Source organism: Pseudophryne corroboree, chromosome 1, assembly GCF_028390025.1.
Source record: "Pseudophryne corroboree isolate aPseCor3 chromosome 1, aPseCor3.hap2, whole genome shotgun sequence".
In the NCBI taxonomy this organism is placed as follows: Eukaryota; Metazoa; Chordata; class Amphibia; order Anura; family Myobatrachidae; genus Pseudophryne; species Pseudophryne corroboree.
The window spans coordinates 260130978-260152438 of NC_086444.1; the positions used below are offsets into that span (position 1 = coordinate 260130978).

At 45.8% G+C, this 21461-nt stretch overlaps 1 protein-coding gene across 1 annotated transcript in view; it reads left to right on the forward strand.

Annotated features, from left to right (window-relative positions):
* Positions 1–21461, forward strand: part of PHAX (phosphorylated adaptor for RNA export) — a 169338-nt gene that overhangs the window by 141295 nt on the left and 6582 nt on the right. Inside the window, exon 4 of the mRNA XM_063964236.1 lies at positions 17535–17618. Within this exon, the coding sequence (XP_063820306.1) occupies positions 17535–17618 (84 nt within the window). The remainder of the gene's footprint in view (positions 1–17534; positions 17619–21461) is intronic.

Sequence of the window (21461 nt, forward strand, 5' to 3'; positions counted from 1 at the left end):
TAGTCGGACAACACGACGGCAATGGTGTACATAAACCGACAAGGAGGTACAAAACGCAGAGCCGCGATGAGAGAGGTATCCAAGATACTCCTCTGGTCAGAACAAAATGCCAAAGCCATCTTGGCCATCTTCATCCCGGGAGTAGACAACTGGGAAGCAGACTGACTCAGCAGGCACGACCTGCACCTGGGGGAATGGGGCCTTCATCTGCAGGTGTTCCAACAACTAATGCAGCGGTGGGGATATCCGCAAATCAACATGATGGCTTCTTGACCCAACAGGAAGCTCCTGTGTTATTGTTCCAGGACAAGGGATCCACAAGCCGCCGCTGTGGATGGTCTAACGACACCATGGTCTTACCAGTTGGTGTACCTGTTCCCTCCAATTCCTCTGCTTCCCAGTGTTCTAAAAAGAATAATAAGGGAATGAGTTCAGGTAATTCTCATTTCCCAGGATTGGCCTCGCAGAGCCCGGTATGCAGACCTACTGGCCATGTCAATTGAAGATCATTGGCCTCTGCCACTTCGAGAAGATCTTCAGCAAGGTCCGTTCGTCTATCCAGACTTAAAACGGCTACATTTGACGGCATGGCAGTTGAATTGGAGATTCTAACCAGAAAGGGCATCCCGGCCAATGTTATCTCAACTATGATCCAAGCCAGAAAAGGGGTCACATCGAAATATTACCATTGTATATGGAAGAGAGATATCTCTTGGTGTGAAAGTAGTCGGTTTTCTGCTGTGGATTTCGATCTGGGCTGTTTCCTGCATTTCCTTCAGTCAGGCATGGACATTTAGGTTCTCTTAAAGTTCAGATTTCGGCTCTGTCTGTTTTTCCAGAAACAGTTGGCTGCCCTCCCAAAAGTGCAGACCTTTCTGCAGGGTAAGCAGAAATATGAAAATAGGATTAGGTATGAGCCTCTGTATCAGGAATCAGGCCATGAACAAGACACCCCAGGGTGGAGGAATAAAAACGGTTATGATCTGAGACTGATGATGATATAGACTCCCCCCTACAATAGGTCTTTTTTAGGGAGGCGCCAAACAGCCACCTGGGCGAATACAAGGGGTCCGCTTAAAAGAACAAGAGACAGAGACCAAGGGTATCAAGAGGAGGTAGGAGAAAATCCCACAAATAATCTGTGTATCCGTTAGATGAGAACCAGTAAAGGAAAAAAGGGGTCTTCAATTTGTCCTCAAGAAAATTAAAACAAGGAGGAATTGAGGCTCCTTGAGAAGGGTTTAAATTTCTCACCTGCAAGCAAACCCAATCTATTTACCCTTTGTGGCTTTAAATAAATACGTACGAACACTGAGTCGTATTCGTTGTTTTGCAATAAAAACAATGAAAAAATCCATGACATCTGGCACTCCTATAATATTGGATAGGGAGGACCAGGATCTGGACATTCTGGAGGATATACAAGGTAACACAGAAGAACAAGTAAATTTAGAATTAACGATATGACACAAAGAGGACAAATAGATTCAAGGAAAAATCTTGAGTTATATCCCCTTCAATATAAGGGCCCCTTATACTGAAAGTTTTTACACTAATACTTTGGTAAATTTTAAAAAACTATGTGAAAAGGCTGAAAAAGGGGTCTTTAGAGAACCTGCAAAGAGGAGAAAGAAAAACCCTATATTTGGATGAGAATATAATAATTAAGCCGGCAGATAAAGGCGGTAGGATTGTGATACTTGATGTAGAGGATTATTTGAGTGAGGCCTATAAACAACTAGGCAATGAATTGTTCTATATCGGGTTAAATCACAATCCCACTGCCCAGTATCAAAAGGAGCTTATGGACCTTCTTGATGATGCCCTCTGTGGTGGTGCAATATCAAATGAGACGTAAAAATTTCTTTATACAGGTTGAGTATCCCATATCCAAATATTCCGAAATACGGAATATTCCGAAATACGGACTATTTTGAGTGAGAGTGAAATACTGAAATCTTTGTTTTTTGATGGCTAAATGTACACAAACTTTGTTTAATACACAAGTTATTAAACATATTGTATTAAATGACATTCAGGCTGTGTGTATAAGGTGTATATGAAACATAAATGAATTGTGTGACTGTACACACACTTTGTTTAATGCACAAAGTTATAAAAAAATATTGGCTAAAATTGACTTCAGGCTGTGTGTATAAGGTGTATATGAAACATAAACGCATTCTGTGCTTAGACTTAGGTCCCATCACCATGATATATCATTATGGTATGCAATTATTCCAAAATACGGAAAAATCCGATATCCAAAATAGCTTTGGTCCCAAGCATTTTGGATAAGGGATACTCAACCTGTAATACATATCCCATCACACCCACTTTTTATTATTTACCAAAAATCCACAAGACACTTCACCCCAAGGTCATCCTATAATTTCAGGAGTTGGGTCACTCACTCATAATTTATCTTTTTTTTTGTAGATTATTATTTACAGAGCCACGTAGGGAGACTTAAGTCTCACATCAAAGATACTAAGCATTTTTTAAATCTAATAAAGAATGTCAAGTGGAAAGAGGGATATTCCCTTATAACGTGACGTTGAAGCACTCTATTCAAATATTCCACACGACTTGGGAATAGAGGCGGTTAAATATTACCTGGATGGAGACCTGGAAATGTCTGAGTCCCTATGTGGCTTTATATTAAATTCAATAGATTTTATTTTGAAACACAATTATCTTTTGTTTGACACTAAAGTTTATTTACAGACACGGGGGACTGCGATGGGAACGAGATTTGTGCCGAGCTTCGCCAACCTCTACATGGGGCGGTTTGAGGAGGAGCATGTGTGGGGCGGGGAGTTCGGTGCGAATCTCATCGTCTATGGCAGATTTATTGATTTATTTTTTGTTTGGGATGGGGATGCACATTTGATAGACACATTTATTCACGATTTAAATAGAAACCATTACGGTTTGAAGTTTACATATAATCAGAGTAAAACCATGATAAGTTTTTAGGATATTGCAGTATCGATAGAGGACGGAGAAATTTCAACAGAGACATATATAAAGCCGGTGGACCAAAGTAAATATTTAAACTTCAAAAGCTCTCCTGCGAAGATCTGGAAAATGAACATTCCTAAGGGACAGTTCATCAGGATCAGACGAAACTGTTCAACTGAAGAGTCGTTTAATAGACAGGCAGGTTTGATTTTTGACTCTTTCTTGGAACAAGGATATCCGAGGGAGACTCTACAGCTTGCACTAAGGGAAGTAGAAATTATGGAGAGGGACATACTGCTCAATATGGAGAAAAAGACTATTAAGGGTACACGTGGAGACACTGACTTAGAAAATGGGGTTAAGAAAGATAGATCGTCTTTATTTGTGACAAAATATAATAATTATTCATATGATATTAAAAAGAACTCCGAGCTATTAAATCTGGATACAGTTCTGAGGGAAACGGTCAACCTTGATGGGAAAGTGATCTTCAGAAAATCTGATAATTTAAAACAAAGATTAACGACTAGTCCTTTTAAACAACAAAAAATAGAACCATCTCAGATAACTAAGACATGGATACCCACTAGACCTTTTGTCTTCCAAAAATGTGGGAGCCCTACATGTAATACATGTCTACATACAAGTAGAAAGGAAACTGAATTTGTCTCAAATTAAAGTTGTGAAAAGTACCAAATAAAATATACGTTATGATAAGAAATTACCGTTGATAACGGTATTTCTCCTAAGTCCAAAGGTTCGACAGGATAACAATGGGATATGATGGAGCGACAGCTGATTGGCACCAAACGATCAAAAGCTTTCTGGCTTCCCAGGATGCAACGGGCCCATCCATATATCCCGCCCACTGGCTCAGGCAAATCAGTTGTATTCCAAAGCACAAGGCAGGAGCATCATGTAGAGCCCTAATCAGGTGAGAAGAACACACATGCACACCCTTCCATACAAGAAGGAAGAGGTTAGTGTGTAAAAGGATCCTCAAATGAGGTGCGTCAGGGTGGGATTCCTGTGGAACCTGTGGACTTAGGAGAAATACCGTTATCAACGGTAAGTTCTTACCATAACGTATATTTCTCTAACGTCCTAGTGGATGCTGGGGACTCCGTAAGGACCATGGGGAATAGACAGGCTCCGCAGGAGACTGGGCACTCTAAGAAAGAATTAGTACTAATGGTGTGCACTGGCTCCTCCCTCTATGCCCCTCCTCCAGACCTCAGTTAGAATCTGTGCCCGGACAGAGCTGGGTACTTTTAGTGAGCTCTCCTGAGCTTGCTGATAAGAAAGTATTTGTTAGGTTTTTTTTATTTTCAGAGAGCTTCTGCTGGCAACAGACTCTCTGCTATGTGGGACTGAGGGGAGAGAAGCAAACCTACTAACTGCGGCTAGGTTGCGCTTCTTAGGCTACTGGACACCATTAGCTCCAGAGGGTTCGAACACAGGATCTTAACCTTGGTCGTCCGTTCCCGGAGCCGCGCCACCGTCCCCCTCGCAGAGCCAGAAGACAGAAGCCGGCAGAAGCAAGAAGACATCAAAATCGGCGGCAGAAGACTCCTGTCTTCACATGAGGTAGCGCACAGCACTGCAGCTGTGCGCCATTGCTCCCACACTACCCACACACTCCGGTCACCGTAGGGTGCAGGGCGCAGGGGGGGCGCCCTGGGCAGCAATTATGATACCTCTTGGCAAAAGTCACATATATACAGCTGGGCACTGTATATATGTATGAGCCCCCGCCATTATTTTTACACAGAAAGCGGGACAGAAGCCCGCCGCTAAGGGGGAGGGGCTTCTTCCTCAGCACTCGCCAACGCCATTTTCTCTCCACAGCTCCGCTGAGAGGAAGCTCCCCAGGCTCTCCCCTGCAGTCTCCAGGTAGAAAGAGGGTAAAAAGAGAGGGGGGGCACATAAATTTAGGCGCAAAAATCAGTTATACAGCAGCTACTGGGTAAACACTAAGTTACTGTGTAATCCCTGGGTTATATAGCGCTGGGGTGTGTGCTGGCATACTCTCTCTCTGTCTCCCCAAAAGGCCTTGTGGGGGTCCTGTCCTCAATTAGAGCATCCCCTGTGTGTGTGCGGTGTGTCGGTACGATTGTGTCGACATGTTTGACGAGGAAGGCTACGTGGAGGCAGAACAGGTGCAGATGAATGTAGTGTCTCCGCCGACGGCACCGACACCTGATTGGATGGATATGTGGAAGGTATTAAATGATAATGTAAACTCCTTGCATAAAAGGTTGGATAAAGCTGAAGCCTTGGGACAGTCAGGGTCTCAAGCCATGCCTGATCCTACTGCTCTGAGGCCGGCAGGGTCTCAAAAGCGCCCACTATCCCAAATTGTTGACACAGATATCGACACGGATTCTGACTCCAGTGTCGATGACGATGAGGCAAAATTGCAGCCTAAAATGGCTAAAGCCATCCGCTACATGATTATAGCAATGAAGGATGTGTTGCATATATCAGAGGAAAACCCTTTCCCTGACAAGAGGGTTTATATGTTTGGGGAGAAAAAGCAAGAGGTAACTTTTCCCCCTTCACGAGAATCCTCCCCTAGGGTAGACAAAGCGTTGACACGCTTATCCAAGAAGGTGGCCCTGCCGTCACAGGATACGGCCGCCCTAAAGGATCCTGCGGATAGGAAGCAGGAGAAGGTATCCTGAAGTCTGTTTATGCACATTCCGGTACTCTACTGAGGCCAGCAATTGCTTCGGCCTGGATGTGTAGTGCTGTAGCAGCATGGACAGATACTCTGTCTGAGGAAATAGATACCCTGGACAGGGAGACTATTTTACTGACCCTGGGGCATATCAAAGACGCTGTCCTATATATGAGGGATGCCCAGAGGGACATTTGCCTACTGGGCTCTAAAATAAACGCAATGTCGATTTCTGCCAGAAGGGTCCTGTGGACTCGGCAATGGACAGGTGATGCCGACTCTAAAAAAACACATGGAGGTTTTACCTTATAAGGGTGAGGAATTGTTTGGGGACGGTCTCTCGGACCTAGTTTCCACAGCTACGGCTGGGAAGTCAAATTTTTTGCCATATATTCCCTCACAGCCTTTGAAAGCACCGTATTACCAATGCAGTCCTTTCGTTCACAAAAAAGCAAGAAAGTCAGAGGTGCATCCTTTCTTGCCAGAGGCAAGGGTAGAGGAAAGAAGCTGCACCATACAGCTAGTTCCCAGGAACAGAAGTCCTCCCCGGCTTCCACTAAAATCCACCGCATGACGCTGGGGCTCCACAGGTGGAGCCGGGAGCGGTGGGGGCGCGTCTCCGAAATTTCAGCCACCAGTGGGTTCGTTCACAGGTGGATCCCTGGGCTATACAGATTGTGTCTCAGGGATACAAGCTGGAATTCGAAGTGATGCCCCCTCACCGTTACCTAAAATCGTCCCTGCCAGCTTCCCCCAGGGAAAGGGAGGTAGTGTTACTGGCAATTCACAAGTTATATCTCCAGCAGGTGGTGGTAAAGGTTCCCCTCCTTCAACAGGGAAGGGGTTACTATTCCACAATGTTTGTGGTACCGAAACCGGACTGTTCGGTCAGACCCATTTTGAATTTAAAATCCCTGAACATTTATCTGAAGAAATTCAAGTTCAAAATGGAATCGCTCAGAGCGGTCATTGCAAGCCTGGAAGAGGGGGATTTTATGGTGTCTCTGGACATCAAGGATGCTTACTTGCATGTCCCCATTTATCCACCTCATCAGGAGTACCTCAGGTTTGTGGTACAGGACTGTCATTACCAATTCCAGACGTTGCCGTTTGGCCTGTCCACGGCACCGAGAATTTTTACCAAGGTAATGGCGGAAATGATGGTGCTCCTTCGAAAGCAAGGAGTTACAATTTTCCCATACTTGGACGATCTCCTCATAAAGGCGAGGTCCAGGGAGCAGTTGCTGATCAGCGTAGCACACTCTCAGGAAGTGTTGCAACAGCACGGCTGGATTCTGAATATTCCAAAGTCGCAGCTGATTCCTACGACGCGTCTGCCCTTCCTGGGCATGATTCTGGACACAGACCAGAAGAAGGTGTTTCTCCCGGCGGAGAAGGCTCAGGGGCTCGTGACTCTGGTCAGAGACCTCCTAAAACCAAAACAGGTGTCGGTGCATCACTGCACACGAGTCCTGGGAAAGATGGTGGCGTCATACGAAGCCATTCCATTCGGCAGGTTCCATGCAAGGATCTTTCAGTGGGATCTGTTGGACAAGTGGTCCGGATCGCATCTTCAGATGCTTCGGCTGATCACCCTATCCCTCAGGGCCAGGGTGTCTCTTCTGTGGTGGCTGCAGAGTGCTCACCTTCTCGAGGGCCGCAGGTTCGGCATACAGGACTGGGTCCTGGTGACCACGGATGCAAGCCTCTGAGGATGGGGGGCAGTCACTCAGGGAAGAAACTTCCTGGGGCTGTGGTCAAGTCAGGAAGCTTGTCTGCACATCAATATCCTGGAACTAAGGGCCATATACAACGCCCTGAGTCAAGCGGAGCCCCTGCTTCGAAACCAACCGGTGCTGATTCAGTCAGACAACATCACCGCAGTGCCCATGTAAACCGCCAGGGTGGCACAAGAAGCAGGGTGGCAATGGCGGAAGCCACCAGGATTCTTCGTTGGGCGGAGAATCACGTGCAAGCACTGTCAGCAGTGTTCATTCCGGGAGTGGACAACTCCGAAGCAGACTTCCTCAGCAGGCACGACCTCCACCCGGGAGAGTGGGGACTTCATCAAGAAGTCTTCACGCAGATTGCAAATCGATGGGAACTGCCACAGGTGGACATGATGGCGTCCCGCCTCAACAAAAAGCTAAAAAGGTATTGTGCCAGGTCAAGGGACCCTCAGGCATTAGCTGTGGACGCACTAGTAACACCATGGGTGTTCCAGTCGGTCTATGTGTTTCCTCCTCTGCCTCTCATACCTAAGGTGCTGAGAATCGTAAGAAAAAGAGGAGTGAGAACAATACTCATTGTTCCGGATTGGCCAAGAAGGACTTGGTACCCGGAACTGCAAGAAATGCTCACAGAGGACCCATGGCCTCTGCCTCTCAGACAGGACCTGTTGCAACAGGGACCCTGTCTGTTCCAAGACTTACCGCGGCTGCGTTTGACGGCATGGCGGTTGAACGCCGGATCCTAGCGGAAAAAGGCATTCCGGATGAAGTTATTCCTACGCTAATAAAGGCTAGGAAGGACGTGACAGCAAAGCACTATCACCATATATGGCGAAAATATGTTGCTTGGTGTGAGGCCAGGAAGGCCCCTACAGAGGAATTCCAGCTGGGCCGGTTCCTGCACTTCCTACAGTCAGGAGTGACTATGGGCTTAAAATTGGGGTCCATAAAGGTCCAGATTTCAGCCCTATCCATTTTCTTTCAAAAAGAACTGGCTTCTCTTCCTGAGGTTCAGACGTTTGTTAAGGGAGTGCTACATATTCTGCCCCCTTTTGTGGCACCTTGGGATCTCAACGTGGTGTTGGGTTTCCTGAAATCCCACTGATTTGAGCCACTTAAGACCGTGGAGCTAAAGTATCTCACGTGGAAAGTGGTCATGCTATTGGCCTTAGCTTCGGCTAGGCGTGTGTCAGAATTGGCAGCTTTGTCATGTAAAAGCCCCTATCTGGTTTTCCATATGGACAGGGCAGAATTACGGACTCGTCCGCAGTTTCTGCCGAAGGTGGTGTCATCTTTTCATTTGAACCAACCTATTGTGGTGCCTGCGGCTACTCGTGACTTGGAGGATTCCAAGTTGCTTGATGTAGTCAGGGCTTTGAAGATTTATGTAGCCAGAATGGCTAGAGTCAGAAAAACTGACTCGTTGTTTATCCTGTATGCATCCAACAAGCTGGGTGCTCCTGCTTCAAAGCAGACTATTGCTCGCTGGATATGTAACACGATCCAGCAGGCTCATTCTGCGGCTGGCTTGCCGCATCCAAAATCAGTAAAAGCCCATTCCACAAGGAAAGTGGGCTCTTCTTGGGCGGCTGCCCGAGGTGTCTCGGCATTACAGCTTTGCCGAGCTGCTACTTGGTCGGGTTCAAACACCTTTGAAAAATTCTACAAGTTTGATACCCTGGCTGAGGAGGACCTTGTGTTTGCCCATTCGGTGCTGCAGAGTCATCCGCACTCTCCCGCCCGTTTGGGAGCTTTGGTATAATCCCCATGGTCCTTACGGAGTCCCCAGCATCCACTAGGACGTTAGAGAAAATAAGATTTTACTTACCGGTAAATCTATTTCTCGTAGTCCGTAGTGGATGCTGGGCGCCCGTCCCAAGTGCGGACTTCTTCTGCAATACTTGTATATAGTTATTGCTTAACTAAGGGTTATGTTATGTTTGCATCAGGTTGTCTGATGCTCTGTTGTTGTTCATACTGTTAACTGGGTAAGTTATCACAAGTTATACGGTGTGATTGGTGTGGCTGGTATGAGTCTTACCCTGGATTCCAAAATCCTTTCCTTGTACTGTCCTCTCTTCCGGGCACAGTTTCCTTGACTGAGGTCTGGAGGAGGGACATAGAGGGAGGAGCCAGTGCACACCAGTAGTCCTAATTCTTTCTTAGAGTGCCCTGTCTCCTGCGGAGCCCGTCTATTCCCCATGGTCCTTACGGAGTCCCCAGCATCCACTACGGACTACGAGAAATAGATTTACCGGTAAGTAAAATCTTATTTTTCCTCACCACCCTGGGTAACAGGGTGATCGGAGGAAACAGATGAGCCATATGAAAGTCCCATTTCACATCGCTTCGGTATCCTTTGTTCTTGACCCGTATGCGGGCACTTTGTTGTTCAGACAGGATGCCATGAGATCTATCTCTGGCAACCCCCATTTGTCTACTAGAGTCTGAAAGACCTCCGGGTATACAGCCCATTCGCTTGCTTGAATGGTGTGTCGACTGAGAAAGTCCGCTTCCCAGTGTAGGACTACCGGAACGAACACTGCGGACAAGGCTGGAAGATGGATTTCTGCCCACTTTAGTATGTGACCTATCTCCTTCATTGCTTTTTGGCAGTGAGTTCCTCCCTGATGGTTGAGGTACGCTACTGCCGTTGCATTGTCTGAGCGGATCTGGACTGGTTTTCCCTGAAGAATGTCCTTTGCCTGAATCAGTGCCATGTATATGGTCCAAAGTTCAAACAGGTTTATTGGCAGACAACTTTCTTCTCTGGTCCATTTTCCCTGGAACCATAATTCTCCAGACACAGCTCCCCAGCCCTGAAGACTGGCATCTGTTGTCAGGATCTCCTAGTCTGATATCCAAAGGGTCTCCCTTTGTCTAGATGGGATGTCTGTAGCCACCAGGCTAATGACTTGCTTACGTTTACTGGAAGTACCATCGACTGTTTCTTTATTGTCTGATGTACTCCATTCCATCTGGCCAGAATCAGACGCTGCAGAGGCCACGAGTGGAATTGTGCATACTCCACCATGTCAAATGTTGACACCATCAACCCCATCACTTGCATAGCTGCGTGAATGGATACGTTCTGACTGTGTAACTAGTCCTGAATCTTTGACTGTACCTTGGCTATCTTGTTCCGAGGTAAAAATACTTTCTGCAAACCTGAATCCAGTACAGCCCCCAAGTGAGTCGTCCGTTGTGACGGCACCATAGACTATTTTGCCCAATTTATGAGCCACCCGTTCCTCTGCAGACATGTTACTGTCTGTTCGAGATGGCACAGGAGCAATTCCTGTGATTGTGCCAGGATTAAAAGGTCGTCGAGATATGGAAAAATTCTTATCCCCTGCTTGCGGAGATAAGCTGCCATAACCACCATAATCTTGGTAAATACTCTGGGTGCTGTGGATAACCCAAAGGGTAGGGCCTGGAACTGGAAATGCTGCTGGAGGATAGCGAACATGAGATAACACTGATGGGACAGTGCTATAGGAACATGTAGGTAAGCATCCTGAATATCCAGGGATACCAAATAATCCCCTGGCTCCATGGCCAAAGCTATGGAGAGTAACGTCTCCATGTGGAACCTTGTTACCCATATATATTTGTTAAGCATTTTTAGATTGAGAATGGGCTGAAATGACCCATTTGGCTTCTGAACCAAATATAGGTTGGAGTAAAAACCCTGTCCCCATTGTGCAGGGGTTACTGGAATGACTGCTCCTGACTGAAGCAATTTCTGAACTGCAAAGCCCTGGCCTTTGTCTCTACCCGAGACGGCTGGTGCAGATGAACCTTCGAGGAGGATGCTTCCTGAAGGGAAACACACAACCTAGAAATACTGCTGCTTGCACCCAGGCATGTGTTGTAGACTACCGCCAGATCTGTGCAAACTGTAGAAGTCGGCCACCTACCCTGGGGTCCTCCAGGAGGAGGCCTGCACCATCAGGCTGATGGCTTATCTTCTGGTTTGAAAGCTGGCCCTTTGGTAGCCCAATGCTTTTTTGACTTAGCAAACGTATTGTATTGGGGCTGCTTAAGATCACTTTTTCCCTTTGGATTTCCTTGAGACCAAAAGGGCTGGAAAACCGGACCCCTAGGTTTGGGGTTATACGTGGAAGGAAACTTGTCCTTCTTGGAGTCTGCTTCTGACTCCAGAATATCTGTCAATTCTTTACCAAACAGAATATTTCCAGAAAAAGGCAAAGATTCCAAAACATTCTTAGATTCTGAATCAGCTTTCCACGTACGTAACCAAACTGCTATGCGAGCAGCTGTTGTTGAGGCTAATGTCCTAGAAGCAATAGTACCCATATCGAATGCCGCTTCTTCCAAGAATACTGGAGCCTGTTTAATATGGGCTATATAGTATTTTTGCTCTCTAGAAGCTGATGAAAAATCATTTTCCAATGCATCAGCCCAGGCAGCCACTGCCTTTGCTATCCAAGCTGAAGCAATGGCTGGCCTTATGACTGCTCCAGACAGGGAAAATATGGTTTTTAGAAAACCATCCACTCTCCTATCTGTGATATCATTTAAAGATGTTGACGGCAAAGGCAATATAAATTTTCGCACAAATCGAATCACATGAGTATCTACTTTAGGAGCCACCTCCCTTTTTGAACAGTCCCCGGCTGGAAAAGGATAATTGGAATCCCATTTTTTGGGGGAATTCTATATTTTTTGTTGGGTGTTACACAAGCCTCTTCCATGATTTCCATCAGCTGGTCTGACCCTGGAAACTCAGTCATAACTGTTTTGGGACATTTAAACACAGGTGCCTTGGTATTTAACACAGGCTCTGCTGACTCTAAGGATAGAATGGCCTTCATTGCTCTAATTAATTCAGCTATATCTACTGAGCTGAGACCTTCTTCCTCCTCTTCGTATGTCGAAGTAGAGTAAACTGAGCTTTCAATTCTGATGAATCGTCATGTGTAGCCTGTGAAGGTGAAGATTTACTTACCATCGGTTTATCAGCTTGTTTCATTTGAGAAGCTGCTGGGGGAAATTATATACTGTACCGTAGGTAGGGAGCTGCATGTATGGGTACCCTATTCCTGGTACAGAAGCTGTAGGAATTATCCGTTCAGCTATACTGGACAAAGTCTGTGCAAACATAGCCCAAGGTGGATCCATCTGTACCTGATGTTGTATAGGTATCTGCCTTGTGTTCTGCTGAAAAGCAAAACAATTTGCACATAAACCATCCTGAACCAGATTCTGAGAGGATAATACAGTTTTGCAAGACAAACATGATATGAGTGTTGCTGTAAGTGTACCTTCGTCACCTTTGCCGCTAGACAAAATAAATAATCAGCACTTTCACAGTGTACTAAACAATTTGTGATTGTAATCACTTTAACCTTCTAAAGTGATATCAATCTGACCCTACCCATGCACCAGCATTGAGGATCAGCAGAAACAACTGACCAACATATATTTAAGTCAGCAATCACACTAGCAGTCAGTCACATGTTATATATTAGTCATATGAGCACTTCATCAACTACAAACACTTTTTAAAGTATGTAGGCGTACATTTACTGAATGCTGTATAAACAGATCTAACGTATTCAGACGCAATGCGAAAACCACAGTAAATGTACAGTCTCATATGCAATAGGCACTTAACTATTCATACTGAAAAAGTAGATAGAAATTTAGTGCTGCATGGCCCGTACTCAGTAGAGTGAGATACAGGGAGACTCGCCTCTCTTCCAGTGATCGATCAATACCTTAGCGAACGCTGAGTGGATCCATACGCTACTAGTGTACACTGCCGCTCCAAGAACCTATAGTGAACACAGACGCTCTGGTTACACAGCCCCGCCTATGCTGCGGCCGAGTCTCCTCACGGTAACGTTCAGTGAACACAGACACAGTGGTCACACAGCCTCCTATGCTGCGACCGTATCTCTCTTGGTAGTGCTCGGTGAACACCGACGCAGTGGCCTATGCTGCGACCGAGTCCCCTCTGGTAGCGTCTGAGACGGAAGCGAGGAATCAGTTCATGGCGGGAGACTCGACGGAAACTAGGCATGAACCGGGGGGAGGGGCGACCAGGAGAGCGTCTGACTCCCTCTGCTGACATCAACCCTAGGGATCGCTGCCTCATGCTATTCCTGGTGCCTAAGATCCCTAAGGCCTAGCGCTGGTGCACCCACGGTGGCAGCCGCGTCAGCTACTGTTTGGTAGTCTCCTCCCAATACAGTGCGGCCATGTCCATATTCCATCTACTAAACGGATCCGATGCCTTACCTTCTCTCCGTGCTCCGGCCACAGCCTGGTAACGTCTGCTGGACCTGCTAGTATATCCGACACAGACGCCCACCGAAACAGCACTGTACTCGTGGGTTTAAGCGTTGTCGCAACCTGGCGTAGAGTTGACTCTTTCTAAGCGTATAAGACGCTGTTTAGAAAGATCACTCCAAAAAACTAGTAAGACTATAAAAATAACATAAGAAAGCTTAGGGCTTATATAAAAAAAACAGCAGCCCTCTGACCATGGTCTTGCTACTGCCGCACCAAACAAAAAACTGATTTGCCTGAGCCAGTGGGCGGGACATATGGACGGGCCCGTTGCATCCTGGCAGGCCAGAAAAATTTTGATCGTTTGGTGCCAATCTGCTGTCGCTCCATCATATCCCATTGTTATCCTGTGGATAACCTGTGGACCCTGCCGGAGAAAGCTTTATGAACTGTAGATCAAAATTTGTGATTTACACTGTGCAATGTGGCTGTGGCAAACAGTATGTTGGACGTACAACCCGAATGCTCCACACAAGATTTATAAAGCACTGGAGGAACATAAATAAAAATGTGAGATCACATCCTTGTCCAACCACATGGGTATTGAACATATTAAAACTACTATACGTTGGGGGGGGGAACGGCAACATATTTAATACCCTTCTGCCGAAGAGAAGCTTTTTGGATATACCGACTGGGCACATTGTACCCTGACAGTCTAAATGACGTGGTGGAACTGAAGCATATTGAATAAAGTTAATTATAAGTAATAGGGAATTCAACATGAAGTAAGGCAAATTGGGAATCCCTTTAGGTCTGTGTGTGGGGTCGTTGTGGAAAAAAGTGCTCTAAATATTGAGTGGACACCAGAGATCCATCTGGGCTACCCTTGATATAGTCCCCTAATTAGTAAATTGAACATGGTTGAGTTAATGAATAGGGATAATGATAAATACAGCTATTACAGTGTAGGGTATTAGGAGTTCGATGTAGGTCTGTGTGGGGGATTGACATGGGTAAAAAGATGGAGTGGATTATGGGCAGGACATCAGATGCCCATTTGAGTTACATTTACTATATAACCCTAATTAGTAAAAAGGCAACACTGGTTTAAACAAGGTAGCATATAGAATTAAAAGTATGTACTGATGTGTAAACGGAATGTAAGGAGAATTGGATGTAATTAGTATTAGTCTGCTGAAAATATATAGTATATAGAAGGTCTGGAAAGAATATTATAAAAATTTGTCCTGACTGAATGTATAAATATGGGATAGAGTAAAGATGTCTATTTATTTTTAGATTAGACAGGAAGGTTTTAGGAGTGATCTATGTAATGTACTACAAAAGAGGTAAAGTGTTTAATATATAATTATAGGCTCAGATATTCTAAATGTATATGTATGTTTAATTGTAATTATTAACCCTTAGGTCTCTGCTCCATTACACTAATAAGTAATTTTTGCACATAACATTGGATCTATGATCCCCTATATATGGCACTGGATTCTTAATAATAAATATGCAGCTCCGATGGACTGTTTAAAAATGTATGACTAGGAAGGCCCGCTTGGAGTCCTGTATGAGAGGATGAGGACTGATTCAGCTGTGTGAGCTTAAACTAAATACCATGGAACGCATGGACGTCAGCGGAGATCGCTGACAATCGAGACACGGCTGTAAATGAAAGCGAGGCTTGGAGCGCAGGAGAGGTGCGCATGCGTGCATTGCAAATGCCGGTGATAAAAGGGAGCAGAGCAGTGAGTTCAAACAACTAACCGAGGAAGCCGCTAACCCGAATATACAGGTGGGGAAACGCGTCTTTTAAAAGCTGATCCTGAGTACCCAATTGATATGCTACGCAAAAACAACTTGCCTCACGACTGGGGAAGTTCTACTTTATCTCCAGATAAGGCTTGCTGAGAAGATTTGAAGCACCAGAGCCGGGAGTTAAAAAGCTATACAACCCAGGAGGAGGATGTGGTAATATATATGTATTAACATGGCCATGCTTAATTAACAACTGCTTTCCATGAACAAGCCTGCTCTTTCCAAAGAAAAACTGCTTTAAAAATCCTGCATGCTAACCAAATAACAACTGCAATAGCAGAGACTATGTTTTAAGATCTATAAAAGCTGCAGGGAACACTGAATATTTATTATCTTTGTAACTGGATAAAGAGACTCTGCGGCGTTAGCCTGCAAATACCACTAACAAAGCAACGTCTGAAATCTGTGCCGATAAAGATACAAAGTATTAAAGTGGAGCTTGGTTACATTGTAATGCTAATTAAGCTGATATGAGATAAATGTTTATTTTCTGTCTGATAAATTGTTATATACATATGGCCATGTTTTGAGATAGAAATAATTTTCGAAACTATAGAATTAAATATAGAGGTATAGGAAGGATTTATTAATTAAATGTATGCTCTAAGATAAATCTTTTTAAATTTAGTCTACTAGCGCTCTCTGTGCTTTTTCTGGTGGATTATTGAAAGGACAGAGAAGTCCCTTTTTTTTTTTTTTTTTTTTTGCAGTGAGCTGCATGCAAACAGAATATTTAAAGTACTGAGCCAATGTTAATTAGCGCCAGGGGGTACTTTGTTGTAGTTTGTAGTTGTACTTTCTGCAGTGTGTCCTTCATATTCATACTACCGTTGTGGCCCCCACGGCGCACACAGATCTCAATTTGGTTCTAAAATTTCTGCAGTCTGACTGTTTTGAACCTTTACACAAGGTGAAATATCTCACATGGAAGACACTCATGCTGTTGGCTTTGGCCTCGGCAAGACGTGTGTTGGAGCTAGGGGCTTTGTCTTGTAATAGTCCCTACCTGGTGTTTGATGAGGATAGAGCGGAGCTCAGGACTCGTCAGCAGTTCCTGCCCAAGGTGGTGTCTGCTTTTCATATCAATCAGCCAATAGTGGTTCCAGCTGTTGACACTGCTGCTACTCCAAAGTCCTTGGATGTCGTACAGGCTTTGAAGATCTATTTCAAACGGACTGTTTGGACACGGAAGTCTGACTCGCTTTTTGTGTTGTATGATGCCAACAAGATTGGCTGTCCTGCTTCTAAGCAGTCTATTGCTCGTTGGAACAGGCTTACTCAACGGCAGCTGTGCTGCTTCCGACGTCTGCTTGGGCCTATTCCACTAGGTCGGTGGGTTCTTCCTTGGTGGCTGCCCCCGTCTCGGCTTTACAGTTGTGCCGAGCTGCCACTTGGTCAGGGTTGAATACGTTTAAGTTTTACAAGTTTGACACCTTGGCTACTGATGACCTTCAGTTTGGGCAATCTGTTTTGCAGGGGTCTCAGCGCACTCCCATCCGGTCTGGGAGCTTTGGGACTTCCTCATGGTACTAAGACCATCCCAGTATCCCCTAGGACGTTAGAGAAAATAGGAATTTGATACCTACCTGTAATTCCTTTTCTCGTAGTCCGTAGGGGATACTGGGCGCCCACCTCAGTGCTTCGGTTTTGTTCCTGCAAATGTTACTTGTGGGTTGGATCAGCTGTTGTCCCTAATTAATAGTATGGTTATGTTACTATCTTCCTGTTGTGTGCTGGTTTCGAAATCTCACCACTTTTCTCTACTAATTTCCTCTCTCAATGTATGTCCGTCTCCTCGGGCACAGTTTCCTAGACTGAGTCTGGTGGAGGGGCATAGAGAGGAGCCAGCACAGTCTCTAAAGATTTAAAGTGCTAAGGATCCAATAGGACCCATCTATACCCCATGGTACTAAGACCATCCCAGTATCCCCTGCGGATTACGAGAAAAGGACTTACCGGTAGGTATCTAATTACTATTATGTCTGCAGTGAAATGTGTAAATCGGTTAATGAAGGTAAAACTCAGATATGTAGATATATTAATCCGTGCAACTTGTCTAATTTACTTTACAGAACGGAAGCAGGAGGAGAACTCCAGGTGGTGTTTATTTAAATCTTTTGAAAAATACACCAAGTATTACGTCTGATCAAGTGAAGGTATGTACATTTACGATTTCAGGTGTCAAAATCTGTAAAGAATTATCACATATTGGCTGTGTACAAGGTCGAATTACTTACGGAGATTATGTACATGCTCTGTTTACATTACTTATCTCATATCTTAATGTGAGAAAGAGTGGGTCAAGTGTGCAGAGGTTAGGACGATAATCCTCCCGGGTGGCAATTGATGGAGGGGATGTCCCCCAACTAATTGGTCTACAGCCTCCCCTGTATGGGCCTCAATGGCCTGCGCGGACTGGGACAAGAGGGGTCAGCACGCAGTATGGCCTGTAAATCAAACAGTGAGAACTAGAAGGCTGTCACTGTGTAGATTAGAGTCTTAGATCCCTAATGTCAGAAAATGACAGCTGTGATATGGATTACCACCATGCCATATATTACTTGACTCATACATGAATACACACTAGTAATGTGATGGCACACAGAAAAAAGACCAAACTAGAAAAATAGTCCAACTACTTTAAAGAAAATACTTAAATATTCAAAAAAGTACTAATAAGGATAAATCGCACCTCTTTCCTCTTTATATAGAACTTGTAAAAATAACAGTTAACTTGAGTAAATAGCTGACTGATGCTAGAACACAGGACCTATACAATTTAAATACCTTACGACTACAGATGTATTTGGTGAAAATACACTTGCAATTTATCATGTGTAGTAGCACACCACTATAGGGACAATCAAATTGTTTTCTGGCTGCCCAAACGTAATGTGCTGTGTGCTCATGCTTATTAGTACCGGATTTAGCTATGCAAATCTGCTAAACTCTTCTAACGTACTGCTTTAGGTGGCCAAACTCCGATTTGGGTGCCTAGTGCCGATTTATCGAACATTTCTGCTCGCACCTCAGAAGGTTACAAGCCCTATTTTCTCTGACGTCCTAGTGGATGCTGGGAACTCCGTAAGGACCATGGGGAATAGACGGGCTCCGCAGGAGACTGGGCACTCTTAAAAGAAAGATTAGGTACTATATCTGGTGTGCACTGGCTCCTCCCCCTATGCCCCTCCTCCAGACCTCAGTTAGAATCTGTGCCCGGCCAGAGCTGGATGCACCTAGTGGGCTCTCCTGAGCTCACTAGAAAAGAAAGTATTTGTTAGGTTTTTTTATTTTCAGTGAGATCTGCTGGCAACAGACTTACTGCTACGAGGGACTGAGGGGAGAGAAGCAAACCTACCTGCTTGCAGCTAGCTTGTGCTTCTAAGGCTACTGGACACCATTAGCTCCAGAGGGATCGAACACAGGGCCCGACCTCGATCGTCCATTCCCGGAGCCGCGCCGCCATCCCCCTTGCAGAGCCAGAAGACGGAAGATAAAGATGAAAAACGGCGGCTGAAGACTCCTGTCTTCATTAAGGTAGCGCACAGCACTGCAGCTGTGCGCCATTGCTCCCATAGCACACCACACACTCCGGTCACTGTTGGGTGCAGGGCGCTGGGGGGGGCGCCCTGGGCAGCAATTAGTTTACCTTTTTGGCACAAATAGCACATAATACAGTGTATAACACTGTATATATGCAAAAACCCCCGCCATTAACATTATAAAAAGCGGGAGAAGCCAGCCGCTGAGGGGGCGGGGCTATCTTCCTCAGCACAGCCAGCGCCATTTTCTCTTCACAGCTCCGCTGGAAGGACGCTCCCCAGGCTCTCCCCTGCAGTATCCAGTACAACAAGGGTAAAAAAGAGAGGGGGGGCACATAAATTTAGGCACAATTTGTGTTAATAAGCAGCTATTGGGAAAAATCACTCAGTATAGTGAAAATCCCTGTGTTATATAGCGCTGTGGTGTGTGCTGGCATACTCTCTCTCGGTCTCCCCAAAGGACTTTGTGGGGTCCTGTCCTCAGTCAGAGCATTCCCTGTGTGTGTGCGGTGTGTCGGTACGGCTGTGTCGACATGTTTGATGAGGAGGGCTACGTGGAGGCGGAGCAGGAGCCGATAAGTGTGATGTCGCCCCCTACGGGGCCGACACCGGAGTGGATGGATAAGTGGAAGGTATTAACCAACAGTGTCAACTCTTTACATAAAAGTTTCGATGACGTAATAGCCTTGGGACAGCCGGCATCTCAGCCCGCGCCTGCCCAGGCGTCTCAGAGGCCATCAGGGGCTCAAAAACGCCCGCTAGCTCAGATGGCAGACACAGATGTCGACACGGAGTCTGACTCCAGTGTAGACGAGGATGAGACAAATGTACAGTCCACAAGGGCCATCCGATGCATGATTACGGCAATGAAAAATGTGTTGCACATTTCTGACATTAACCCGGTTACCACTAAAAAGGGTATTCTGTTTGGGGAGAAAAAGCAGCCAGTGACTTTTCACCCATCTGATGAATTAAATGAATTGTGTGAAGAAGCGTGGTGTTCCCCTGATAAGAAACTAGTGATTTCTAAGAGATTACTTATGGCGTACCCTTTCCCGCCAACGGATAGGTTACGCTGGGAGACATCCCCTAGGGTGGACAAGGCGCTCACACGATTATCTAAAAGGGTGGCACTGCCGTCTCAGGATACGGCCGCCCTAAAGGAGCCTGCAGATAGAAAGCAGGAGGCTATCCTGAAGTCTGTATATACACACTCAGGTACTATACTGAGACCTGCTATTGCTTCAGCATGGATGTGTAGTGCTGCAGCAGCATGGTCTGATACCCTGTCAGACAACATTGATACCCTCGACAGGGATGCTATTTTGCTAACCATAGAGCATATAAAGGATGTCGTCTTGTATATGAGGGATGCACAGAGGGACATTTGCCGGCTGGCATCTAGAATTAATGCAATGTCCATTTCTGCCAGGAGAGTATTATGGACTCGGCAGTGGACAGGTGATGCTGATTCTAAAAGGCACATGGACGCTGGGGCTCCACAGGTGGAGCCAGGTGCGGTGGGGGCGCGTCTCCGGAACTTCAGCGACCAGTGGGTTCGCTCACATGTGGATCTCTGGGTTCTACAAGTGGTATCTCGGGGATACATGCTGGAGTTCGAGGCGACTCCCCCTCGCCGTTACCTCAAATCAGCCTTGCCAGCGGCTCCCAGGGAAAGGGAGGTAGTGCTGGCGGATATTCACAAGCTGTACCTTCAGCAGGTGATAATCAAGGTTCCCCTCCTTCAACAGGGACGGGGTTACTATTCCACAATGTTTGTGGTTCCGAAACCAGACGGTTCGGTGAGACCCATTCTAAATTTAAAACCCTTGAACACTTATGTAAGGAAGTTCAAGTTCAAAATGGAATCGCTCAGGGCGGTTATTGCAAGCCTGGAAGAGGGGGATTTTATGGTGTCGCTGGACATCAAGGACGCTTATCTGCATGTCACCATTTACCCACCTCACCAGAAGTACCTCAGGTTTGTGGTACAGGACTGTCATTACCAATTCCAGACGTTGCCGTTTGGTCTGTCCACGGCACCGAGGGTATTTACTAAGGTAATGGCCGAAATGATGATACTCCTTCGGAAGAAGGGAGTTATAATTATCCCGTACTTGGACGATCTCCTTATAAAGGCGAGGTTCAAGGAGCAGTTGTTAGTCAACGTAGCACTATCTTGGGAAGTGCTGCAACAGCACGGCTGGATTCTGAATATCCCAAAGTCGCAGCTGATTCCTGCGACGCGTCTGCTGTTCTTGGGCATGATTCTGGACACAGAACAGAAGAAGGTGTTTCTCCCGGTGGAGAAGGCCCAGGAATTGTCATCTCTGGTCAGGGACCTCCTGAAACCAAAACAGGTGTCGGTGCATCACTGCACGCGAGTCCTGGGAAAGATGGTAGCTTCTTACGAAGCAATTCCCTTCGGCAGGTTCCATGCAAGGATCTTTCAGTGGG